The sequence below is a fragment of the Atta colombica genome, unplaced genomic scaffold (genome assembly GCF_001594045.1).
Source record: "Atta colombica isolate Treedump-2 unplaced genomic scaffold, Acol1.0 scaffold88, whole genome shotgun sequence".
NCBI classification, from domain to species: Eukaryota; Metazoa; Arthropoda; class Insecta; order Hymenoptera; family Formicidae; genus Atta; species Atta colombica.
The window spans coordinates 2253750-2277218 of NW_017259581.1; the positions used below are offsets into that span (position 1 = coordinate 2253750).

Here is a 23469-nt window from a genome sequence, read left to right on the forward strand (position 1 = left end):
GAGATTCAAACAATTATTCTATCTCATCGTCTTAAATTTTATCACGTCAAATGACAATTAAAATTTTGTAAGTAAATCCTTTCCAGACTAAAAGAGGAAATAATATATATAATACATGTACTTTTCAACGGAATCGTTTAATTTTCTTATTATTGAGAAGCACTAAGCAATGAAGAGCAACAGTTATAAAGTACAACATTGCGTATTCAGTGAAATCTCACTAGAAGGAATCTAATATTATCAATTCAATCGTTGATTAGATTGATACATTAAACAGTGACTATAAACAATAAATTTAAGAAAAAATATAACCCATAATTCCGAATTTAAATATTAATTAAATCAGCTAGAGATTCGACAGATATGAGGACTTGCTCAAAAAGATAAAGTACAGAAAATTTTAATATTTGTTAAAATTAAAATCACATAAATAGGAACACCATAGAACACTCTGTAATCATAGAGCATAGAATTGAACACAATCACGATTTTTATTGGAATGATATAAAAATTTTAGACAAAGAATTTATATAATAAAAGATTAATTTTGGAAGTGATTCATATAAAAAAAAAACCAAAAAAAAAAGACTTAATATGCAAAATGACATAGAATTGCTGGATTCATTATATAATGATTTAATTTAGAGAAAATGAATGAGTTCTTGTTTTATAAATTATAAATTTGTATCGTTGATTTTATGTTGATATTCATTTTGTTTTCATACTTTATAAGTTATAAATTTGTATCGTCAAATTTGCGCTGGTTAGTACTAGGTCATATTTACTGGGATATTTATAAACATTGTAATGTGAAATGTTTTCTCATTACAGTAGAGTCTCTCTAAATTTGGCCCATAGGGAATGCCAAGAATGTCAAAAATGGAATGCCAAAATTATAGGATACCCTCTCTACTATCAATCTAGTGATCTATCAACAGCGTACTTGCGCGAACGCAGTTACTAATTGCTGTATTTTTTATTACACATGTACAACTGTGTCGGCTCTCATTAGCTTTACATTCTTTTATTGATTTAATATTTGTGCTAATATGTGTGATTATTATGATTTATATGCTGTTATTATTTTCATTGGATACATATCGGCGAAGTATTCGCCGTGTATTCGAAGAGCAATATGCGAATGTTTATAAAAAATAAATAAAATATTTATTAATCTTCGAACGGCATACATAAGTCATCGAAGTCATGCACTTTCTATTTTTCATACACCTGCGCGTTTGATCTTATGCCATCCCAACTTTTTTCTAACACATCTACATAGCAGAATAATTTAATAGAGAAATCTTATAGTTTCTACTCTTCTAAGAGTGGAAACCTTAAAGAGCCTGTGTAAATTTTTACAGAATTTTTCGAGAACTTAAGAAACTTAAAATCAAGTCGGACATAAATAACCCATGCCGTTCAAAAGTGCTGAAAATAAGTGTGCGATTCGAGAGTTAATTCTCAATGAAATCTCTCTTATAATTAATTTAATCAGTGAGATTTGTATTAATTCAATTTATCAAAGCAATAAAAATATTTTTTAATGAAAGCAAAGAGCTAAATTAACGTATGTAGGCAACCGAACATTTATCTCTATAATCTTCTATTATCAGTTCCAATAATAAGAGCTGACGTTCAGAAAAGCACTTATGCTTTTACTGTGTGTGCCATAGTTTAAGTCAGGAACTCGGACTGAAAGATTTTTTTCGGTTCCGGTTCCGGTTTAATAAAATACCAAATAATAAATATTCCGATTTCGGTTTTGATTTTTTTTTTTTTTTTTTACTAGTAAAGAAAACCTAAATCATAAAAATTACGATTTTTAACAGTTTTTTTTTTCTACTATTACTTATTATTTTATTCTATTTATTCTTTAAATTTATTCTATCAAGAAGAGGGAAAGAGAGGAGGAGGAAAAAGAGGGAGAGAGCGTGTTTACCCGATCAATCTAGAACAGAGCTCAACACTATTTGCACTTTTCGACTAATTTTCAACTCCGCCTTGAAGCAATGAGTATGATTGAGCGCCTACGCGTTGCTTCATTTTATATGAGAGAATTACCTCGGTTTGCACCAGGCAATATAACACATTGTACAACACTATGAAGTATGCTGTACTGCGCAAAACGGACGAATTTTCATCCGATCTGAAGTTATTCTCTCGTTGAACGGAATATATCTTAGTTATGTAATAAATGAAAAAAAAAAAAAAAGATAAATTGAAGTCAACAGCGTAAGAACCTAAAGTGGATGGACCTCATGTGTCTCTACGAGCGTTATATGCTTCTGAATGTCGAACAAGGCTGATATTACGCCTAGATAACTGTAAGCTGTATGAGCGTGGCGTAGTAGGCATGAGACTGCTATGCCAGAGATCTCGGATTCGAGATCTCAGGCAAAACTGAAAAATGTTTTCGAAACACTCTTAGCTCCTCTCGGAAGGCAATGGCAAATCACCGAGAGTACCCTTTGCCAAAAACCAGTACCTCCAGTACTCAGGAGTTATCTAGACATAATTCCTGAACGCAGCCCAACATTTGGATTGCACGTGGGATGAGAAGAGTAGCGGAATTTAAGACGAAACTGAATCGAAAATCGACCGAAGTGTAAATCAGCGAGAGCCTGGTCAAAAAGAGGCGTCAACTGATCATGTGATTCTGTAAAACTGCGTTACAAAGAAATAAATATTTTGAACACATTTCTCTCGATTCTTTCTTGAAACTTATTTTATTAGATATATCTCACTTATTACATAAAGTCTACATACGTATTCTTGAATTTCATAACTTAGAATAAATTCTTGCAACATGTTGGTAAAGAAGATCTAAATGAAAAGAATGCTAGTATTTTAAAAAAAGTTTACTTTAAATATGATCCTGCCAAATCTCTTATATGAGATGTTGGAGGTATTTATATTCCAATTATTAAAAGAGCTGGTGACGATGGTACTGAATTAAACATTAGTGATTTAGACGAAGGAATAGAACAAAAATTAAGAACAAGGATAAAGATCAAAAATTAAGAACCAAAAAACATTATAAAATTTTATCAGTTTGATTACAGTTCACTAAAAAAAAAGATTCCAGAACAGTTTTCAATTCCGATTTCAATTCTGTCCGAGTCCCTAGTTTAAATAGTAAGAACTTAACTACAGTTCGTTTATTTGGAACTGAATATTAACTTGTTCAAATGATAGATCCAGATAATCAAAATTTTAATATATTACTTCTGCATGTGCAAAATTATCGTACTAAATACATCGTTTACCTTGGTAAAACTTTTGTTTTTATTTATTTAGGCGAAGTCAAAAAAATCTTTAATATGCCGAAAGCTAGTACAATACCTGGTTTGGTTTATCTGTCGGCGAGAGATAATCCGTCAAAAACCGCGATGGGTTTTATCAATGCTAGAAAAAAAATCGACGGCGCGGAAGGATTATGGAGGATCGAAAACAAACTTTATGATTTGGAAAACTTCATGAAATCACATCCAGGTGGATCTGAATGGATTCGGATCACGAAAGGAACCGACATCACTGAATTATTCGAGGTATTGAATTGAATCCATTGCAGAATTAATTATACAATAATTCATCTTGGACTACATTATCATAATCAGTCAATTTTTTGCTTGCAGTTATCAATCATTGTATTTTTAATTAGTCATTACTAGTTATTATTTATTATATTATTATTATTATTATATTTTTATAACAATTTTTATATAATTGCTTTTCAATCATTTTATTTATATATAAACTCGCGCTTGTATAACTTTTTATTCGCTCTACTTCTTTCGTTTCTATATTTTATAATTTGCAATATTCCCCTTGAAAAATTTAAGATCCACTGTTACGATTCTCGTGTTCAAAATTTTGAATTTTAACATTGATTCCGTCACGCAGGCCCACCACATTACCGACAAGGCTGAACGGCTTTTGCCCAAATTCTACGTTCGGGAAGCTGCAACACCGCGGTCGGTACCTTTGACCTTCTTGCCAGACGGCTTTTATCGTACATTCAAAAGACGGGCGACTGAGGCTTTGAAGAAGGTCGATTTTCATAAATCATCTACAACGACGAATCTCATTACCGATTCCTTAGTGATAGCAACTTTCGCATTAAGTCTTATGGCCGCCTTCTTCCATTCCTATACTATTCTGATCCTTGCCAGTAAGAAACCATGAAATTTATTTGACGTATGTGTGTGTGTGTGTGTGTGTGTGTGTGTGTGTGTGTGTGTGTATGTGTGTGAATTATAATTAAGATATAAATAAATTAGCTAAAGAATTGAAATTATAAATATATATTCTTTAATAAGAGTCATAAAAATAATAATAATTGTAATGCTTAAGAAATGTTAAAAGCAACGAATTTTAAATGAATATATTTATTAATTAATTAGTTCTATAATTAATTATAATTATTAAGCGTGAATGCATTAATCAACTGATTTATTTCATGACAATTTTAGGCCTTTTTTTGACATGGACTGCTAACGCAGCACACAATTATTTCCACATGAGAGACAATTTTCGTATGTATTACTTCGATCTGAGTATGCTATCTTCGAAAAATTTCCGCATCACGCACGCAATGAGCCACCACATGTACCCCAACACCATATGGGATTATGAGATGTACGTGCTCGAGCCGTTTGTACAATGGATGCCTCGAAAGGATAAATCCTACTTAATGGGAATGATAAGCAAAATTATCAGTCCCATCGTCTGGATGTTATTGTACATTGCGGAAGGCATAAAACGGTAATAGAATCATTCCATATTCTTTTGTTACAATTAATAGAAAAGTTTTTCGTTTGTATCACTTCATTTTGAATGTGCTTAATTAAACATCTGCTGTGTTAATTCTAATTCTGATATCACGTTTGTCGGCGCCGAAAAATTTGCTGAATGGATTTCCACTTCTGTCTCTCGTCTCTAAAAATTTAATTCTTTTTAGATACTATTTAGTGTACACGGAGTATGGAGTTTTCGAATTTCGTGATTTCATACCATTCTTGCTGCCTATATCGATGAGTTTGGTGACGCCCAAGATTCTCATTGCCTTAAAGCTGTGGTTGATAATGTTGCTGATTAGTAGCACTTTATTCGGCCTAATCGGCTTCAACGCGGCCCATCATCATCCTGACATCTTTCACGATGGCGATATTTACAGGTTACACATCATACGCGTTTTATTCATAATAAATCATTGAATTAATTTATCTATCTTTAGAATCGATTAGATCTATTTGTTTTCCTCCTGAAATTGAAATTTAATTCAAGTAAAATAATTTAGATTAATTTAATTTTAAAAAAAGGAATATTGATTTAAGTTTAAATTTAGATCTATCATTAATTCAGTATTGATTTCATTTTCATACAACTTTGACTTCATCTTTAATTCTCCAATTTCGATGTGGATAAAATTAATCCGTCTAGCATTAATCTCAATTTTAATTTCGACGCAATCTTAATTTTTCAATAACAAAAACAAACATTTGTTGCTTTGCAAAATGCCTCTCAAAGGAAATTTTTCTTATTTTTTCTAATTATTACAATATTTCCAAGAAATGACTTGGACTGGGGTTTGCTCGAGTTGGACGCCGTACGTGATCGTGTGGATATCGACAAATCATTATTCCTAATTATTACGAACTATGGCTCGCATACGTTGCACCATCTGCTACCCACCGTGGACCATCACTATTTGCCATTATGCGTGCCTGCTTTTCTGAAGACATGCGAAGAATTTAACGTCAGCTCGGATAAGTGGACGCAATGGACACTTATGAAAGGACAATTCAGACAGATCATGCGAACTGAAGTGAAGAAGAATCACAGATAATGTTCATCTTTAATAAAATAGCGTGCTCAATCGTGGATGTTGAATTGTTATGTACATTACGTATAATTTCTCACATATCAGTTTATAATGTAAGCATAAGCACTTCGGGCAAACATGTTTCATACATTTTACAAGACATCTTAGGATATTCAGAGAACATACGGACATCTTTTGGATGTCTCTAGAACTTTTGTAGACTTTGTAGAATGTAAACGAGATAACTAAAATAATTAAATTACATGCATAATTCTAAATAAGATTAATTTTATGAGTTGAAGTGAAATTCAAATCTGGATATAAAATAGAAAAATAAAATTGAAAATGATAATTCTATTTTCGAGAAATGAAAAAAATTAGAATAAATCTCCACTTAAATTCCTTTATCTATAAAAACCAACAACTATTTTTTATGATTATTTTGTTGTACAATTGTGTTACGTAAAAAATTAAGCCAATAATTAAACAACTAAAAGATTTCTTTTCATTCATGGTGAAGATCAATACTTGATGTACAACGAACTTATAAGATTGGAGCAGAGAATAAAGGCTGAAGTATTGACCTTTGCATAATACATTTGCATATTACATAAAGTTTAAGTAAATCAATCAATCAAAGTCTTTCCTTTCCAAGAAATGAAGGATTCTGATTAATTATCTTATGGACTTTCTACAATAAATTATTATTTAAATTTTAAGTCTTAATAAGAAATTAATCAATCACAATCAAATATGAGAAGAATAACTGATAGATCAATTTCTTATAGCTTAAAATTTAAAGCTTAAATAATGACTTATTGTAGAAAACCTATTATACTTCATGTATCATGCGTTTGCAAAGGTTTGTGCTCTGGCCTTTATTCTGGAATCTTGGATTTTATGAGCGGATGATCGACAAACGGGGCAACTTAATTCTTATCTTTATTTATTGCTTATTTACTTTAATAAATACATACTTCGTCTCTCTTTATAAATTACAATTAAGTTTATAGGATACGATATCATTCGGATGACACGTGTAATGATACGCGCTGTTGATCAAATCGTTCATCGCGACTCGCTTTCGTTCTGCTTCTCGCGAGTATATTCTCTTTCCTCGATCTCGTTTTAAATTTCGCTCAACTTTTGCTCGCTATGTCGCAACTCGCGAGACCGTGTATTCATAAACATTCGTCGCTCTGTTCTCCCCCCCCCCCCTTCTGTGTATGCGTATGTGTGTAAATATTAATATCTGTGTTGCGCTGGCTCTCGCCTTCTCATCGTCCACTCGCGTGTCCTCTCGCTCGATCTCTCTCGCTCACCCACTCTCACTCTCCCAATCTCTCCCTCTCTTTCTCTCTCTCCCTTTCTCTCCCTCGACTGTCAGCTCGAGTGGTGAAGAAACGCGTCCTCGCCTCTCTTCACTCTCATCCTTAATCCTCTCCTTCTCGAGCGAGCGCTAATTTTTCCACTTTTTCTCTTTTTGACCGGTTAAGCAAAAACATTTATTATCGAGAAAAATGTCGAGAATTCAATGATCCAGATGTGATGATACTGATTGATCGATCGCTCGATTGCGAGATGACGATGCCGTTGAGAGCTCCGAGCGAGCTCTCGGATTCGTTACATATACATATATTCTTCGTGTCTTCGTTCGACGATGAATTCGATGAGGACAATGATGTTTTTCCTCCTCCTCTTCTTCTTCTTATACTCCGGATGTTTTTTTTACTGTTGAAGTTTTGATTCTTTTTTTTTGGTTGCTTTTACTAATTATTTACGCAAACCTCGGAAGGAGCTTTACAGTTCACCATCGGGCTGCATGTCGAAGCCGGGAAAACGGCGAGGTAATAGGGGACCATCTAATTCAGGTTTTAACACAGATCGGTGTGGCTGAAAGAACAGAGATATAGAACTGTGAATTTCTTGCGAGTAATAAATATAAATACGGAGAAATATTCGCGCAAATAGAATTTTACAATAGCATTTTGTACGGACTTATATAAGAAGGAAAAAAGGGGTAGAGAGGTGAGTGACACGTTCTCTGTGTCGTTCCTGCTTGTGATCCAATGTTCTTTGTTTTTCTAACCCCCTGCACTCAAAATGCGCGAGTGGAAATCGCAATGACGCACCGAGGGTCATGTCACCTCTATTTTGCCGCGTGATAAATACAACATGTGCATTTCTTTTAAAAACGGGACACTCATCTTTATCTCAGACACTAGTAACTGGTGAGTATTAGTTACATTTCTTTCTTTTAGAAAAATCGAAATTAAGTCGCAGTTCCTGTTGATAGCGAACTGTCAGCGTATTGTTAAATATAATTTCAAGATCAACAATGACGATATACATTGGCGAGGACTGGAAGAATCTACCTGCATTAAAAAAAATCGAATAGATGAAATAATCTGATTCAAATAAGAGCGAGTGTGAATAAAAGAAACTTAAATAAATCACGAGAATTTGAGGAAATTGATACGTATCAGAAATGTATGTATGTAAAATTATTTGTAGATAATCTCAAAAAAATTCATTCATAAAAAGAAATGTCTAATTTTGCTGTATTGGATTAGCGAGAAGTATTAAAAATGTGTCAAATACTATGCTTTAAACATGGAAACCGATATAATAATAATTGCACACTTAAAAAATTGAAATTTTAGATCCGTATATCTAAAAAAAAGTCATCGTAATAAATGTATCTTTTAGATTATCTAACTTTTTTGGACAACTATATTAATTTAATGTTTATATTACAAATTTTATGTGACATCCTGGGAAGGTTTTTAGAAAGTAGACGTCTTTTAGAACATAGGACTTCTGAACAATTTTAAGAGGTCAATGCTATACGTATCAATATTCAATAAATAAATAAACCAGTTCTGTCAATTTATTTTTCAAATATTGGTTGATTCCGTTAGCTATTTTTTCACACACAGCCGATTCTCGGCTTCTAACTGCTCTAATTTCTAACGGCGACGTCTACCAACTCGCAAGTAAATATTGTATTCAGAGAAAAGGACTAGGTGTGCAATTTACACAAAGTTAATGACGAAGAGCAAGCTCGGGCCCACCCGAGAGGATGTTATCGGACACACAGGTGCAAACGAGACAAGGGATGCAAGAGGGAGTCTCTATCGCGCGTGTTCCTCTCGCGTTTTGTAAACTCCTGCTTGTAATCACTCTCTCCCTCTCTTTCTCCCCCCCTCTCTCTCTCTCTCTCTCTCTCTCTTTCTCTCTCTAGCTATTCAATCAACTATTTTCTTCTCTTTCTAAGTCGTCACACATCCCACGCGCTTACGACACCCCACGTGCACGGACTTACATGGACCAAGCGCGGTGTGTGTGCATCTACTCCAACATGGAGGGCGCCGCCTTACGTTTCTGTTGCGGCTGCACACAGGAAGACACAGATCGCTAATTAGATACCATATCATTGTCTGTTCCCTAACATCGCTTCTCTTTAATCCCAATCCCGTAATCGAGCTTTGAGAATCACTGAGCCTATCTTTCGTCCATTGATATCAATATTAATCTAAGTGCGATCAATTTCCAATTTTCTCGATGACAAATAACTTTACTTTTTTTATTGTGATATCTAATTGAGAATACGTGTATTCTCAATCTGATGATATATTTTGAATTTGCAATAAAATAAAGTTGCTAAATTAAAATTCTTCTTGATCAAAGTTAAAAAAAGTAAATTAATAAAATTAAATAAAGTAAAATTAATAAAATCAAATTTAATTTAAAAATCAATTCACTTCAAATTAACTAAAGGTTCTTTTAGACGATTATATAAATATATCTATTATTTTATTATCAAGAATAAATTACTTTGAGGACGTCGAAAACGATATTTTTTGGAACTTTATCTAAATATTTATGTTAATCTTTAATTCGCAATGTTACTGTCTTTCTTCGTAAAATTCTTCTGCAATACTATAAAATTAAATTTCTAGTCAATAGATACTCATGGAAGATATTTATCAATAGAAAAATTAAACATGAAACGGAAGTGACATTGCACTTTTGACATCGCGAATTAAAGACTAAATTCAAAGATGATGATAAGAATCATAGTTTAATAGCTTACCACTGGGCTAAGTCCGCGTGCGGCACTTCCGCCGCGTCCCTTGGTGCGGAACTTGGTGATTGCTTGTTCAGCGAGGTCCGCTCTCTCCTCAGCTTCCTCGAGTTCTTGTTGCGCCTTACGGAACTTGGCAAGATTCAACGCGGCAATTTCCTCCGCCTCCTCGATCTGCCTCTTATATGTCTTGATCTTCTGTTGAAGCTTGTCAACCAGATCTTGCATGCGCTCATGATTTTTACGGTCCTCGTCCGCCTGGAAACGAAAAGGAGACATGAGATCATTTCAATAAGAACTTCTCCTTCAAGCTAAGTGAATCAGATTGATAAAATCAAACCAAATAAATAAAAAATAATTAAATTTAAAAATAGAATGTCAATATCTCTTTTATTGATTGCGAAAATATTAATCTATTTTTTAAAAAACAAAATATATAGATTAAACTTCCTATTCGAATAGATTTATAACAAATCAGAATTCTACCTGGAAGCTCAGCTCCTTGATGCGGCGCTCGGATTTGCGTAAATTCTTCTGGGCATCAGCATGTCTCCTTTGTTCGCCATCAAGCTCGTTCTCCAACTCGCGCACGCGTTGTTCCAGCTTCTGAATAGCCTTCTTACCGCCCTTGAGGGCATTCGCCTCGGCCTCGTCCAAGCGCACTTGCAACTCCTTGATCTGCGTTTCCAAGGCCTTGCGCAGCTTCTCCTGAGTCTGAGCATGATCCTGCTCGGCGCGTAGCTCATCGGCCAACCTGGCCGCGTCCACCATTGCCTTCTTTGCCTTCTCCTCCGAGTTCTTTGCCTCGTTCAGCAACTCATCCAAATCGGACTAATGAGTAAAGAAATGCAAGTTGTGTAAACCACTTATCCCTTTTATAAGAAACATTTTATTAAATTAATCGACACTCACGTGGAGGGTCTGCAATTCGGCCTCGAGTTTCCTCTTGGCGCCAGAAATGGAGGCATTCTGGGCACTCAGTTCGTTCAATTGTTCGTGACAATCAGCAAGTTCCTGTTCGGCTTGGCGACGACCGCGATCTGCCTGTTCAAGGAGAGTGCGGCTTTCTTCAAGCTCGTTCTGCAAAGCATTAGCACGACGCTCCGAGATGCCAAGGAGTTCCCGGGCCTCGTCACGTGCTCTCTGCTCCTCCTCAAGCGCAGTCTGCACATCCTTGAGCTGCTGCTGGTATCGCTTGATGTTCTTCTGTGCTTCAGCATTTGCCTTGTTCGCGTGATCTAATGCAATTTCTAGCTCGTTGATGTCTGCCTCCAGTTTCTTCTTCATGCGCAGCGCCTCAGCTTTGCCCTGAAAATCGAATTGTATTTCAAGATCAGAGATATGTTTCAATATTATTATAATTAATGTAACTTATTGCTTGCATGTAAAATTTTTGTTTTTCTTTGGAAAACGAAGAAATCTATTTTTCAGATACGGTGTAACGCTTACCTTGGCCTCTGCTTCGAGGGAAGCTTGCATGGAGTCGAGAGCGCGCTGGTGATTCTTCCTGGTATTCTCGAATTCCTCTTCTTTTTCTTGGATGCGGCGGTCAATTTCCTGTCTGACTTGGCTAAGTTCAAGCTGACTGCGCAACACTTTGTTCTCTTCCTGCTCGAGAGCAGCTTCGGCCTCTTCCAGAGCTGCCTGAAGTTCGTCCTTTTCAGCCTCCAGACGCTTCCTAGCCTTCTCGATTTCGTGAATGTTGCGGCCACCTTCGCCGATCTGGTCCAGTAGATCTTTCACCTCATCGGCGAGGTTCTTGTTCTCACGACGTACTGCCTCCAATTGTTCCTGGCCTTCTTCATATGCGCCTAATCAATCAGACATTGATAATTAATCGTATAATTAGATAATAATATAATTAATAATAATATAATAATTCATCAAATCAATTGATTCATCAAATCAGTCAATTGATTTCCTCTCACCTCTAAGCCTGAAGAGTTCAGTGCTGTAGTTACGGCACTCCTTCTGGCTAGCATCCAGTTCGGCAGCGAGATCGTCGACTTTGAGCTTCCATTCCCCGATAATCTTGTCGAAGGCTTTCTGTTTCTTTTCGGCAGCGTTGGCGATGGCAGTAGCGCGATCCACTTCAATTTGCAGGTCCTCCACTTCAGTGGATAGCCGCTGCTTAGTCTTCTCCAGAGCGATAACCTTTTGATTGAGCGATTCGATGGTCTCTTCGGCCTCGGCCAGCCTGGCTTGTAGCTTTCTCTTCGCCTCCTCAAGCTCTTCAGCCCGAGCGACACCTTCAGATTCGTATTTAGTGCGCCAGAGCTGTGCCTCGGCATTGGCCTTGCTGAGTTGACGTTGAAGATCAGCTTTACCCTCTGCCTCTTCCTCCACTTGTTCGCGGATGTTGTCCAAATCGTGCTCCAGATTGCGGAACTTGCCGAGCAAAGTAGCGCGCTCGCGCGACTCCTCATCCGCAAGTCTCTTGGTGTCTTCCAATTGTGTGGTAAGAGAAATCTTAATCTTAGACAGCTGACTGACCTGCGACTCAGCTTCTTCCAGCTGACGTAACAGATCACTGTTTTCAATCGATAGTTTCTTCTTCGCGGCATCGAAGTCGTTTAGAGTACGGTTCACCTCTTCAAGCTTGCCTTGGGTTTCGTTTAATTGGTGCTGCAATTGCTTGACGATCTTTTCTTGAGCAGCCTATATTTTGAAGAAAATTATATAGATCAATTTTAAAGTATCTTTATACCAAGCTCGTTTTTAAATAATTACAATTGAAAATTTAAAAATACTATTTTTCATCGATCTCTTTAAATATGTTAAGTCCGGTTTTAAATATGAATCTCAACGTAGATTAAAAATAGACGCAATATTATATAGATTAAATAAATCAAGATAAAATAGAGAAAAATGGTCAAATCATTTTGGAACATACGAGAAATATTTCTTCCACGTTTCTAAAATTTCTTTCTAAAATTTTTTTATTAATTTTTTTTTATTTCTTTATTTCTTATTTTAATTTCTCAATCGCAATATCACGTTAAGAAGAGATCGTTGAAAAGCGAACTCAAGTCGTTTAATAGGCACACATACGAAAGCAATGCTGAGCAAGCAGGGATTATCGACTCACTCGACTCAGATAAATGATTCGCAAACAATCCTGGGAAGAAGAGGGAAATCCATAGATTTGTTTCTCTGCATCTCTGTACCTAGCGGAAGCTGTTAGTCGCGTTAGTTTTATTAACATAGACCGGTATTGAACTTACCTTCTCGTTGCTCAGATGGTCGCAAGACGTGCGCAAGTCGTTACACTCGCTATAGTATTGCACCTTCTCCTTTTCAACCCTGTTTGAATATGGAAACAGTCAAAAGGATTACAAATGAATGATGATGGCACGAATGACGTACAATTGACATTCCGGAATGCCGGATTAAATAACTTCACTATTCATGATTATTTCTTCATACAGTCAATGGTCAGAATATAAGTAACTTCATTGATGAAAAGATGAATAAAAAACAATATAAATATCATTACGGAATTTTATTTACTTCAAAATAATTCGAGCAGAATTGAAATTTAATCAATTCAATCTTCAATTTATAAAAATTAATTAAAAATATAATATCAGTGCACATATTTATTTTAATAAATACTTTTATCCGATTAAGAAATAAAGCATTGATAAATTTCTTTCACAAAAATATTTAATCCAGCATTCGTGATACAGACTGACAATTTGAGCAACAGACTTTGCAGAACATATATTTTTCTCCGGGAATAACTCCATTCTAGTAATCACATATTTTTTACGGATCGAGGGGATTATCGAAGGATATTAACGGCGCATAGGGTTTTCGAAAGTACGTTTAAAAGATGCATGAGAAACACTCTCGTTATTCTTCCTTTCTTTTTCAAGTACCTTCTCCCGAGAGACCTGATCCGTAACAGCGCGTGAACTGTTCAGCTCAGAGTGGATGTCGTGTCGACCCTTTTCGGCTCTACGAAATATTATGTTATAGTCCTGTTGTTTTTTCTATTTTTCTTTTTTTTTTTCAATAAAAATCTAATAGCCGAAAGTTGAATCTCGCATCTAATCGTCGATCTTTCCAAATCTATTTTAACGTTACATAATTTTTTCTTTAATGATGTTGGTTCTTCTATGTGTTAAAATTTTTATTAATCTCATTGAAAAGCTCAAGTTTTTTATGGCGATTTTTAACAAAATTCTCTATATTTCTCTATATTTCTTTCGATTAAAAGAAGACAATTTGTTTCTTCCGTTGTTTCACTTTTCTTCATTAAGAAAAAGAAAATCAGCTTGGTAGACTCACCTAGCCTTAAGTTTGTTGAGAGTATCAATTTGTTCACCCATCTCAGCCACGGCATCATTGTGCTTCTTGCGCAAGCTGGCCAATGAGGATTCATGCTGGATGTTAGCTTCCTCGAGATCCCTGCGGAGCTTACTAAGCTCAGCCTCTCGCTTCTTGTTCAATTCAATCTGAGCGGAAGTGGCACCGCCAGCCTCTTCCAAGCGTTCACCAAGCTCCTCAAGTTCGCGGGCGAGATCGCTACGTTGTTTCTCAGCCTTGGCGCGTCCACCGCGTTCTGCTTCGATCTAAAAGAAGAAAATACATTATTGAATCAGTTACAATATATAGCAGTTATGATATAAAAAACAATAGTAAACGCATTTTTATGATCAAATTCTGATTGACATCTTTTGATTGCTTTTGAAAACTTTTAATCAATTTAATATTGATATATGGTCAATATAATAACTAAAACAAGAATGTCAATTGAAAAATAGTTGATAGATTAAAATATTTCTTTCTTCCTTTTTCAGACTAAAAATTTTAGGAAGAATCTGCTCTCTCTCTCTCTCTCTCTCTCTCTCTCTCTCTCTCTTAATTTATTTTATTATACACACCTCTTCCTCGAGTTCCTCGATGCGAGCTTGCAATTCCTTAATCTGCTTCTGTAATTTACCGACTAAGGACTGTTCATCTTCAAGTTTGGCAGTTAGAGACGACAATTCCTTGTCTTTGCGTTGAATGGTCTGTTCGAGTTCCTTCTTGTTTCTTTCGAGATCAGCAACGGCTTCCTGCGTGAGCTTCAGGTCGCCTTCCACTTTCCTCTTCGCTTTTTCTACGTCGGCACTATAAATTAAAATTTAACATGAACATTCTCACTACAATATTTTATTTTATATCTGTGAATGAATTAGATATGTGTTATTAAATTAACTAATAATCAACGTAAGCATAACTACTTTTGCTTAATTCAATTGAAAACTGGTGATCAAATTCAAAATAGGGAATATTTCTGAATATTAACTTAAAATATGAAACATTTTCAATATTTACGTAGCTGCAGTTAAAGATTTTTAAAGCCGTCTGTATTATTATCAATTAAATTATAATTTTTGTATAACAATAATAATTTAATACAGGTGATACAGATACAGGTAATACGGTAATACAGACGTCTTTAAGATTGCTTTAACTATCCATAACTATCCTAATTATATCTACAAACAGCAAGTAGATAAATATTAAATATGTTGAATAGACCGTAGACCATATTGAGCTTAATACTTTTATAGAATTAATTTTTGGAAAACATATATTAATTAGATTAATCTAGTTTTTAATTTATTTCTAAGAAAATCTCTCTTTTCCAAGAAAAGAACAAGAAAAAATATCGAAAAAATATACATATAATTGAGTTGTTATAGTTATTGATCTTAATAATCTTACATAATTAAATATTATAATCTTAAATAATCAAATGCATTGAACTTACCGTGACTTCTTCTCACGCTCGAGAGAGTCTTCAAGCTCGTCAAGAGTCTGTTCGAGCTTGAGTTTGACTTTGTTGAGGTGATTGACTTTGTCCTCGGCGGCCTGGAGCTCTTCACCAGTTTTCTGATTAACTTCACCCTGATTCTTCTTCTCCTTATTGAGCTTATTGATGAGCTCATCCTGGTGGGCAATTTCATCGTTTAGGTTTCTGATTTGATGGTCCTTTGTTGCCTTATCCTGCTCGGATTTTTGCAAGTTCAATTCGAGATCCTCGATATCTTTCTTCAAGCCAGATACTTCTTGCTCGAGTTTCTTTTTGTTCTGGAAGAGATTGTTTCTCGCATCCTCCTCTTCCTTGAATCTGTCGGTGAGATCCTATGCAAAAAATATTTGTATAAATATCGGCGATGTTTCTTTGAATACGTATTTAATTATTTGTAGATATTTAAAAATTTAGTCAATAATATTTTGTATATTCTATTTTACTCATTTTATTATTTAATAATATTATGACACTGCCAATTTCCTCATTATTATTATATATACGATATATAATCTTTATTTAATATTCTTTTTATTCTAATCTTTTTAATATTATTATATCATACATGCAATTTATAATATTCAACTGTTTATGATTGTCATAAGACATCTTTATTATATTCCGCAAACACTTTTGACTACGAACGATTTAAATTGCAGCTCGATATTAGTTTATCTTCTTTTTTAAGATGACATAATCTCCGAAATCTTGTTTGCAGAAGAGATATTTAGGTCGATGACAGGTCTTTACGTGGAATTTATCTCTCGCTGGAGTATCCTTTACCCTGCGCCAAGTCCCTCATCGAGTATGTCGAACGCATCTCTCTTCCTCTCTGTCCGGCCACGCGATTAATTGGCATTGACGCGCAATTACGAAGCGGTCCACACGCACGGGCGCCTAATATTAGTTAATGCGGGGGCAAAGAATATTGGCACAACATCTCGCCCGGCCGGCGCGATCAATCTCCTCGTTCATCACGTTTATCTCTTCATCGCGCGTTTCGTTTGAATTCGGCGACCCGGTCTATATTTGTCGACAGAAAAATTCGGAATTTTTGCCAGACTTTATATGGGAATATTGTAGAAAATTTGACAAAGATACTTTGCAAGCGGAAAAAAGAGAAAGTCGCGCGAAATAGAAAAACAGAAAGACAATAAAGTTAATCTTCTTATCAAGCCATATTTAAAGGAAATTGAAGTAAATGTTTTGAGAGAAAAAGTCATTGTATAATTAATAAAATAAAAATCCGATAAAAAGATTCATCAAAAAGAAATAAAAGAAAAAGAAAAAGAAAAAGAGAATATATATCAACGATATTAAAATCAAAATCATCTCTCTCTCTCTCTCTCTCTCTCTCTCTCTCTCTCTCTCTCTTCCTTTCTCTTTCTATGTCTAACTAAGAAAATTTGATTCAGTGCATCGGGATCATCTCGAGCAGGTGGAAGACGAGGTGGAAAAATTGGTGGTGACAGCGAAGAAACAACATAGTTTCATCGGCGATGATGAAGAGGCCACGAAGGAGATACGGCTGTATGACTATGACGCACGCATGCACGTGAAATATGATGGCATATAAATACACCCTACACCTGTTACCTCCTTCGTTTTCTCTCGCCTCTGCTCCAGCGAGCTTAAAACCGCCGCCCACTTTTAATAACCTGGAATCTGGGATCTGCTAAATTTGTTGCCGTTGCCCTCTCTCGTTCTTTTGCTCTCTTTCTCTTTCTCTTTCTCTGTCTCTCTTTCTTTTTCTCCCTTGGTCTCTTCCCTTCTTCCGTGTTCCTACAGCGCCTGACCGTAAATGGTGACGTTTAATGTCGAAGTGAATCGTAGTCTTCCGATTACCTTTAAACACGAGAGAATCTTCCTCGACACTGAGCGAGCCAATCGCGATGCACTCGATGCGAAAGCTTTTAATAGGCGCACCTTACGATCGCGATATTAGCTCATTTAATGAGCTAAAAGCCATTCTTGATAACTACAGCAGATTTGGTGAAAGAGATATAAATGAAAGACATGAAAATTTTAATTGAGATAGCTATGGTAATAATGAAAAAGTATGAAAAATGAAAAGTGAAATAGAAATTAGATGAAACAAAAGTTAAATTAAACAAGATTAATTATAAATAAGTGAAAAAATTTATTAGCTAAGAGCTTGATATTAGTAGAGCTATGATTTAAGTAAATTTTTCAATAAATGCTTAATTAAAAAAATCGCAATATCAAACATTTTTGATAGCTTCTTTAAGAAAAATTTATTATATATACTTCACTCGATTTGTTTAATTTATAATTTAATGTGCAAAGTGATTTGAAAAAGCAGTTACTTTATCGTCTTTTATATTCTAATCAACAACTTGTTAATTTAGAACTCATCTTGTTTATTTAATAAATACTTTTTAATAATTAATTCTTTAATATACAATGTGCTTTATTTAATTATCGTTTCTAATTTCATCAAAAGTTACTTGTTGAAGAACAAGGATCAATAAATGTTACGATGAGGGGCGTCGAAGAGTGTCATGATGACAAACAATGACGAGTAGTCTCGGTTTTGAGAGGATGTTTAAAAGGTATCGATAAAAATAGCAGTCTGGAATCCAATCTGAAAAGAAAGAGAGAGGTAGAAAGAGACAGAGAAAATCTGGAATTCTAGTCGCGATCACGACTCGTCTATTTTCTGCGAGCGTGACGCCTTCGAGAAGTTATTACCGTTGCTTTTTCTCCAGTGAGTTTCTGCGCACGCTTAACAACCGGATAAAAATACTAGTGTTCAACATGCTGATGCGATCGTCCAGAATTTCGACGACTCTCTGGTTTGTATTTTCTTCTGGTGAATATTTACGACCAAGGGAAACTATTGTAAGAAATGATGATCGCATAGAGCGAGTGCGAAGAAATTTTGAGGATTTCGTAAACTTTGAAAAAAATTAGAGCTGTTACAAAAAGAAGCGACTTTAAAACGATCACAAATGAATTGTAAAGAAACGATGATTACAAAATTATCAATGAATATTTTACCAGAGATTGAGCTGATTATTTTTTTGACAATTAATTTTAATTGTAAGAAGATTTTATCGTAACTGTGCCATCGAAAAAAATATAAGATGAAAAAAATTAATAATAAAAATTGTATTAATAATAATGTAGCAGCTATTGTCTTTGACACAATTAATTATGATGAATCACATTTAAAATTGATAATTACAAGAAATCTATATTCCTTTAGTTGGATCTAACTACTCATTTTTTTCTTTTTATAACAATTTGTGGAAAAAGATCTTAAAAAATATCTTTAAAAAAATGTATCATTAAATCCATGGAATAAATTAAAATTATTCGTTATTAATTTTTATTTAGAGAAAATGTTCTCCTCGAAGAAGCAAGAGAAAATATTCTGGGAAGCAATGTGCGACTGGAGTCTCTGGGAGAACGTCATCTGCGGATGACGTTAAATCAGAAAAAGATGTAACAAGGTTGCACGAAATGTATGCATAGGGTGTGCACCGTAATTTTAGCAGCACGATATGACCGAATATATAAGCGTCGACCGCGTAACCAGATGAGTTGTCGTCCATGCTACACGCTCGGCTTGAAGAAAAATAGCGCGTCTGACTAATTCCGCGACTACGCTACTTTGTCGCGCTCGCGAGCTTGCGAAATCGCCGCGCGTAATTCGAGCCGCGATTTAACGTAAACCCTCCTCCCGCTGACAGTTAATGTCACCCCGACTAAAATCGCATTCCTTCTTTCTTTTTTCACGACAAATCTCTCTCATTGTCAAAAAAGGGAAACAGGAATCCGCGAACGATTTGCGGTATAGCTTTAATGAGCAGAATGAGAAAGGATTTAATCTAAATTTTTGAAATTTTTCTCTAAAATTTTTTAAAAATTATAATGTGAATCATTCATCTATTTATTATATTTATTTTAATGTTATATTTTCAAAAATGTCTCTTATATTATCTCTTTTCATATATTACTCGATTGCTATATTATTAGATTGATATATTGAAACCTAATATACGTTTTGATTAAATTTAGAAGTTTAGTCGAGCATGATTAATAAACGTTACCGACAAATTATATATATAATTATGAATGATGATACTAATTATATAGCTTCTCGCCCTTCGACATCGATTCGCGCGCAGCTTGCGCCACTCTGTGCTAATTACGCCGCTAATTATATTACTTTCTGCCCTTCACAGTTGACTGACTCGCATCTTGCGCCAAATAGTCGAAAATGATTTCATATCGCGATTTTTATGATGATAACGCGTGCATCTTGATCAAGAATTCTTTCAATATTAGCATTAGATTTTAACTCACATAATTATGTGATTTTGCATTTAATGCTAATAAAAGCAAAATTATTATTATTATTTTTATTAATATTTAACAATATGATCCTTTTGAGTATATTTAGAAAATGTATATTATGCAGATTCAATTGGCTGTCGAAGATTACAATTAAATAAACTAAAAATATTGTAAAATATTGCAAAATTTCAATATAAAATTCAATACTAATCTTAATTCTATAAAAGAAAATTTTTAAATTTGCAATAATTGAAGCTAATAAGATTTAGTAGAAAAGATATCTGAACTCACGACTTAGTAGATACTAATAAATTCCAATAGCGATAACTCTTAAGGTTTGATCAATAATAATACGGTCATTGAAAAAATTTTTTTATTAAAAAAGAATTGTGCTGCATGCAGTTCTTACCTGAAGCTGTGATTCGAGGTCAGCCTTCTGTGCTGCTAGTTTCAAAGATTTCTCTTGGAACTCGGAGAGCGAGCCCTTCTCACCCTCCAACTGGCGTAGCAAGTTGGTCTTCTCGGTAAGGAGCTTGGAATTCATATCCTCCAGTTCCTTGCGTAGTTTCTCCTCCTTCTCGAAGGCCTCCTGTGCCTTCTTGGCTTTCTCTTCCAGCGCCTGCAATGAGGCCATTTCACCTTCGATCTTGCCGCCGTTCACCAGCGAGATCGGATTTTCGATCAGCACCGTGTCGCCCATTATTGATCACCCTCGAAGAAAAATCGAAGAATACACGCGCGAATGCACTTGATTTCGATTCCTTTTTCTCGTATAAATACCGGGGATTTCACCGAAAGAGAGAAAGGCGATCCCCGGGAAGAATCGATCGATCGAGGGTACGGACGTCGCAAAAAACCTTTTAAGGGAGTCGATTGCTCGATAATCGTTCGAAGACGAAAGAAACAGCGTGCGAGACTCGGGGGTACGACCGGTCCCTACTTACGTCTCGAAGATATCGAAAAGAAGAGGCTTTGAACACTCGCGTGAATATGTGTGGATATACGAGGGCGAGGCTTCTCCCTCTTTGTTCGTCGGGCGGGTTCGCGTAGTTTCGAAAGGGTCGGCGCGAGGTCGCGGGTCCAACTGATCCCGGATTCGGTTGAAGCCCAACTTTTCTACCCGTGCCCGTTGTCCCTCACCGTGCCCGTTTCCGGCAGCCAGTAAGGAGCGAGCCGCGACGATCTTGATCGTGGGCGTCCCCACTCCAGTGGCGCCTCGCCACTGTACGTGTAAAAATATTTATAACCAATCTGATACTACATTTCAGAAGGGTAAGAGCAGGGAAGGCAAGGAACAGCTTATGTCTGCGGAGGGGGGGTCAGTCTTGGACGAAATTAGAAGCGATCCGGAAGGGCTGCCCTCTCTCTCATTCTCTCTCTCCAGCCATCACCCCCTTTTTGGTGGCTCCAGAAGGTGTAAAGTGGATAAGTGGATCGCAAAGAGATCCGCTCAAGTGAGCAAGTAAAATTGTTTTTGTGCATTGAAACGAACTGAGAGATTTCAACAATGCGAATTAGATATTTTTTTAAATTTATAATAAAAATTTGTAATAACTTATTTTTTCTTCTAGATGTGTTTTTTAATTAGATTTTATTATAGTGTAAATATTTAAATTAAAAGTTCCATTTTTGGAAGGATGTAACAGTAATAAAAATTTTGTTATTTTTGTCACAAATAATATATGAACTAATGTATTTATAAAAATAGAGAACTTAAATTAAACCATTAAAATTAGAACTAATAAAGAATAGAAGAAGTAAAATTATTTTTAAAAATATATATTAAAAGATTTAAAATAAATTCAAAATAAATTAAGAAAATAAAATTATTATTTAATAATATACAAATCAACTTACTAATAATGATAATCGACAAGACAAGACTCTCATTGCTTAATAAAAGTTCAAAGAGTGAAAGAAATTTGAAGTTGATATTAAATTTCTTCAAGAAAATCTCGAGCCAAATTTTGAACAAAATATTAAATTTCGCTGCATATCAAATTAATGATTCACTGTAGAATCAGCAGTCAAGTGTCAGTAACATGACGTAAAAACGACTAGACAAAATTAGAAACGTCGACATTCCGGAGGAGACAGACCGTGATTCGAAAAATACGAAATATGGAAGACCATGTCTCCTGGGTGTCTGTGAAGGACGAATAATTGTATGATCCTTTTCAAAAGAGAGCCGAGTCTATTAATAAAGAAACCGTTTCGGTAACATGATCGAACGTTGATTCACCATCGGTTGCCTTTATTATGTTTCTAATTTGGGACACCAAAGCGGTATCAGTGAACTGGACTGAGAGAACGAGAGCATGTATGGATTCCCCTAATCCTCGTTAATTTGGGTTATAGAGTCGAAAATATAGATAGTTCGAGATCGGAGGGGGGAGGGTCACACACAGGAGATTGACAGAATTAGAAGCGTCGACGTTCCAAAAGGGTTGACCGACATTTCTTTCCAGATTTTCCGAGATTAAGTGAAACCCTTTGCTATTGTACTAATATTGATTGTACTAATATTGATTTAGTAAAACTTGCTTTCTATATAAAGAACATATATGTGTCGTAAAAGTCAATTTACAAAGCAACAATAAAATTAAACTTAATAAATAAATTTAAGAAAATGAACTCATATGATTTTGTAATTCCGTTAAAAAAATATAAATATTTAATGATAGAATTAATTTGCATTCTTGTTAATTCGATCAAATTTTCTTAGATCCAAATCTGACAAATATGTGAATAAGCTAAAGATGTATAAGATGATTTTGGCGGATTTAAATTGAATAAAAAAATCTATGTTTATAGAAAAAATATATGATGTATTCAAATTATGAAAGTATTATGAGAATAGGAAAAATATGTAGAAAAGAATTGATTTCAAGAAAATTTCGAGTTGAAACTGGTCGAATTTATGCGTGAACAAACCGTGAAAATGTGAAAACCAGGCGGCGGATAAATAAACATGTGCGTCTGGAAACTGGAGCCGTTACGGTCCGAGCAAAAGAAGAAACAAATTTCGTTGGCGATTTCGAGTAAATGGTACGGTTAAGCACGAAGTCCAGGCCGTAAATCACCGTGAAATCAGAGCTTTATTTTGCCAAGTTTCTGCGGCCTTTCGTGAGCTTTCAGTTTTCGCAGAATAAATATTTCGATTTTGCAACGCTCGTTTCTTTCTCTACAGCAACAAGTGTTAACAATCATAATCTGTTATTTAGAGTTAAAAATTCCTTTGAGAAGTGCAATTTAATCCTACTAATCGAAGAATTCAAAAAAGAAAGATAAAATTGCAAAAGCATAACAATCTATAAAATTCTTGAAGTGCAAAGTAGACCTGAAACTATTTTAAAGTGAATCTTATAATTATTAAAAAAACAAAATTTAATAAAATTTAATTTATATATATATATATATATATAT

At 35.0% G+C, this 23469-nt stretch overlaps 2 protein-coding genes across 39 annotated transcripts in view; one reads left to right on the forward strand and one right to left on the reverse strand.

The window, feature by feature from the left end:
- Positions 1 to 6204, forward strand: part of LOC108693077 (cytochrome b5-related protein-like) — a 10476-nt gene extending 4272 nt beyond the window's left edge. For all 4 annotated transcript variants that reach the window (XM_018201759.1, XM_018201756.1, XM_018201758.1 and 1 more), the window contains 5 exons: positions 3301 to 3551; positions 3907 to 4174; positions 4476 to 4767; positions 4964 to 5179; positions 5575 to 6204. In XM_018201759.1, coding sequence (XP_018057248.1) covers positions 3324 to 3551; positions 3907 to 4174; positions 4476 to 4767; positions 4964 to 5179; positions 5575 to 5851 — 1281 coding nt within the window. In that variant the 5' untranslated portion in view covers positions 3301 to 3323 and the 3' untranslated portion in view covers positions 5852 to 6204. The remainder of the gene's footprint in view (positions 1 to 3300; positions 3552 to 3906; positions 4175 to 4475; positions 4768 to 4963; positions 5180 to 5574) is intronic.
- A 552-nt stretch (positions 6205 to 6756) lies between these two features.
- LOC108693115 (myosin heavy chain, muscle) overlaps positions 6757 to 23469 on the reverse strand; it is a 51265-nt gene continuing 34552 nt past the window's right edge. For 28 of the 35 annotated variants that reach the window (XM_018201825.1, XM_018201860.1, XM_018201861.1 and 25 more), the window contains 11 exons: positions 20453 to 20662; positions 15679 to 16052; positions 14804 to 15032; positions 14208 to 14491; positions 13139 to 13217; positions 11843 to 12572; positions 11364 to 11725; positions 10827 to 11222; positions 10401 to 10745; positions 9924 to 10172; positions 6757 to 7720 (listed from right to left, as the gene is read on the reverse strand). In XM_018201825.1, coding sequence (XP_018057314.1) covers positions 7628 to 7720; positions 9924 to 10172; positions 10401 to 10745; positions 10827 to 11222; positions 11364 to 11725; positions 11843 to 12572; positions 13139 to 13217; positions 14208 to 14491; positions 14804 to 15032; positions 15679 to 16052; positions 20453 to 20662 — 3351 coding nt within the window. In that variant the 3' untranslated portion in view covers positions 6757 to 7627. Of the gene's footprint in view, positions 7721 to 9152; positions 9221 to 9923; positions 10173 to 10400; positions 10746 to 10826; positions 11223 to 11363; positions 11726 to 11842; positions 12573 to 13138; positions 13218 to 13795; positions 13875 to 14207; positions 14492 to 14803; positions 15033 to 15678; positions 16053 to 20452; positions 20663 to 23469 lie in introns of all 35 variants that reach the window. The other 7 variants (XM_018201839.1, XM_018201834.1, XM_018201849.1 and 4 more) reach the window with 2 other exon arrangements.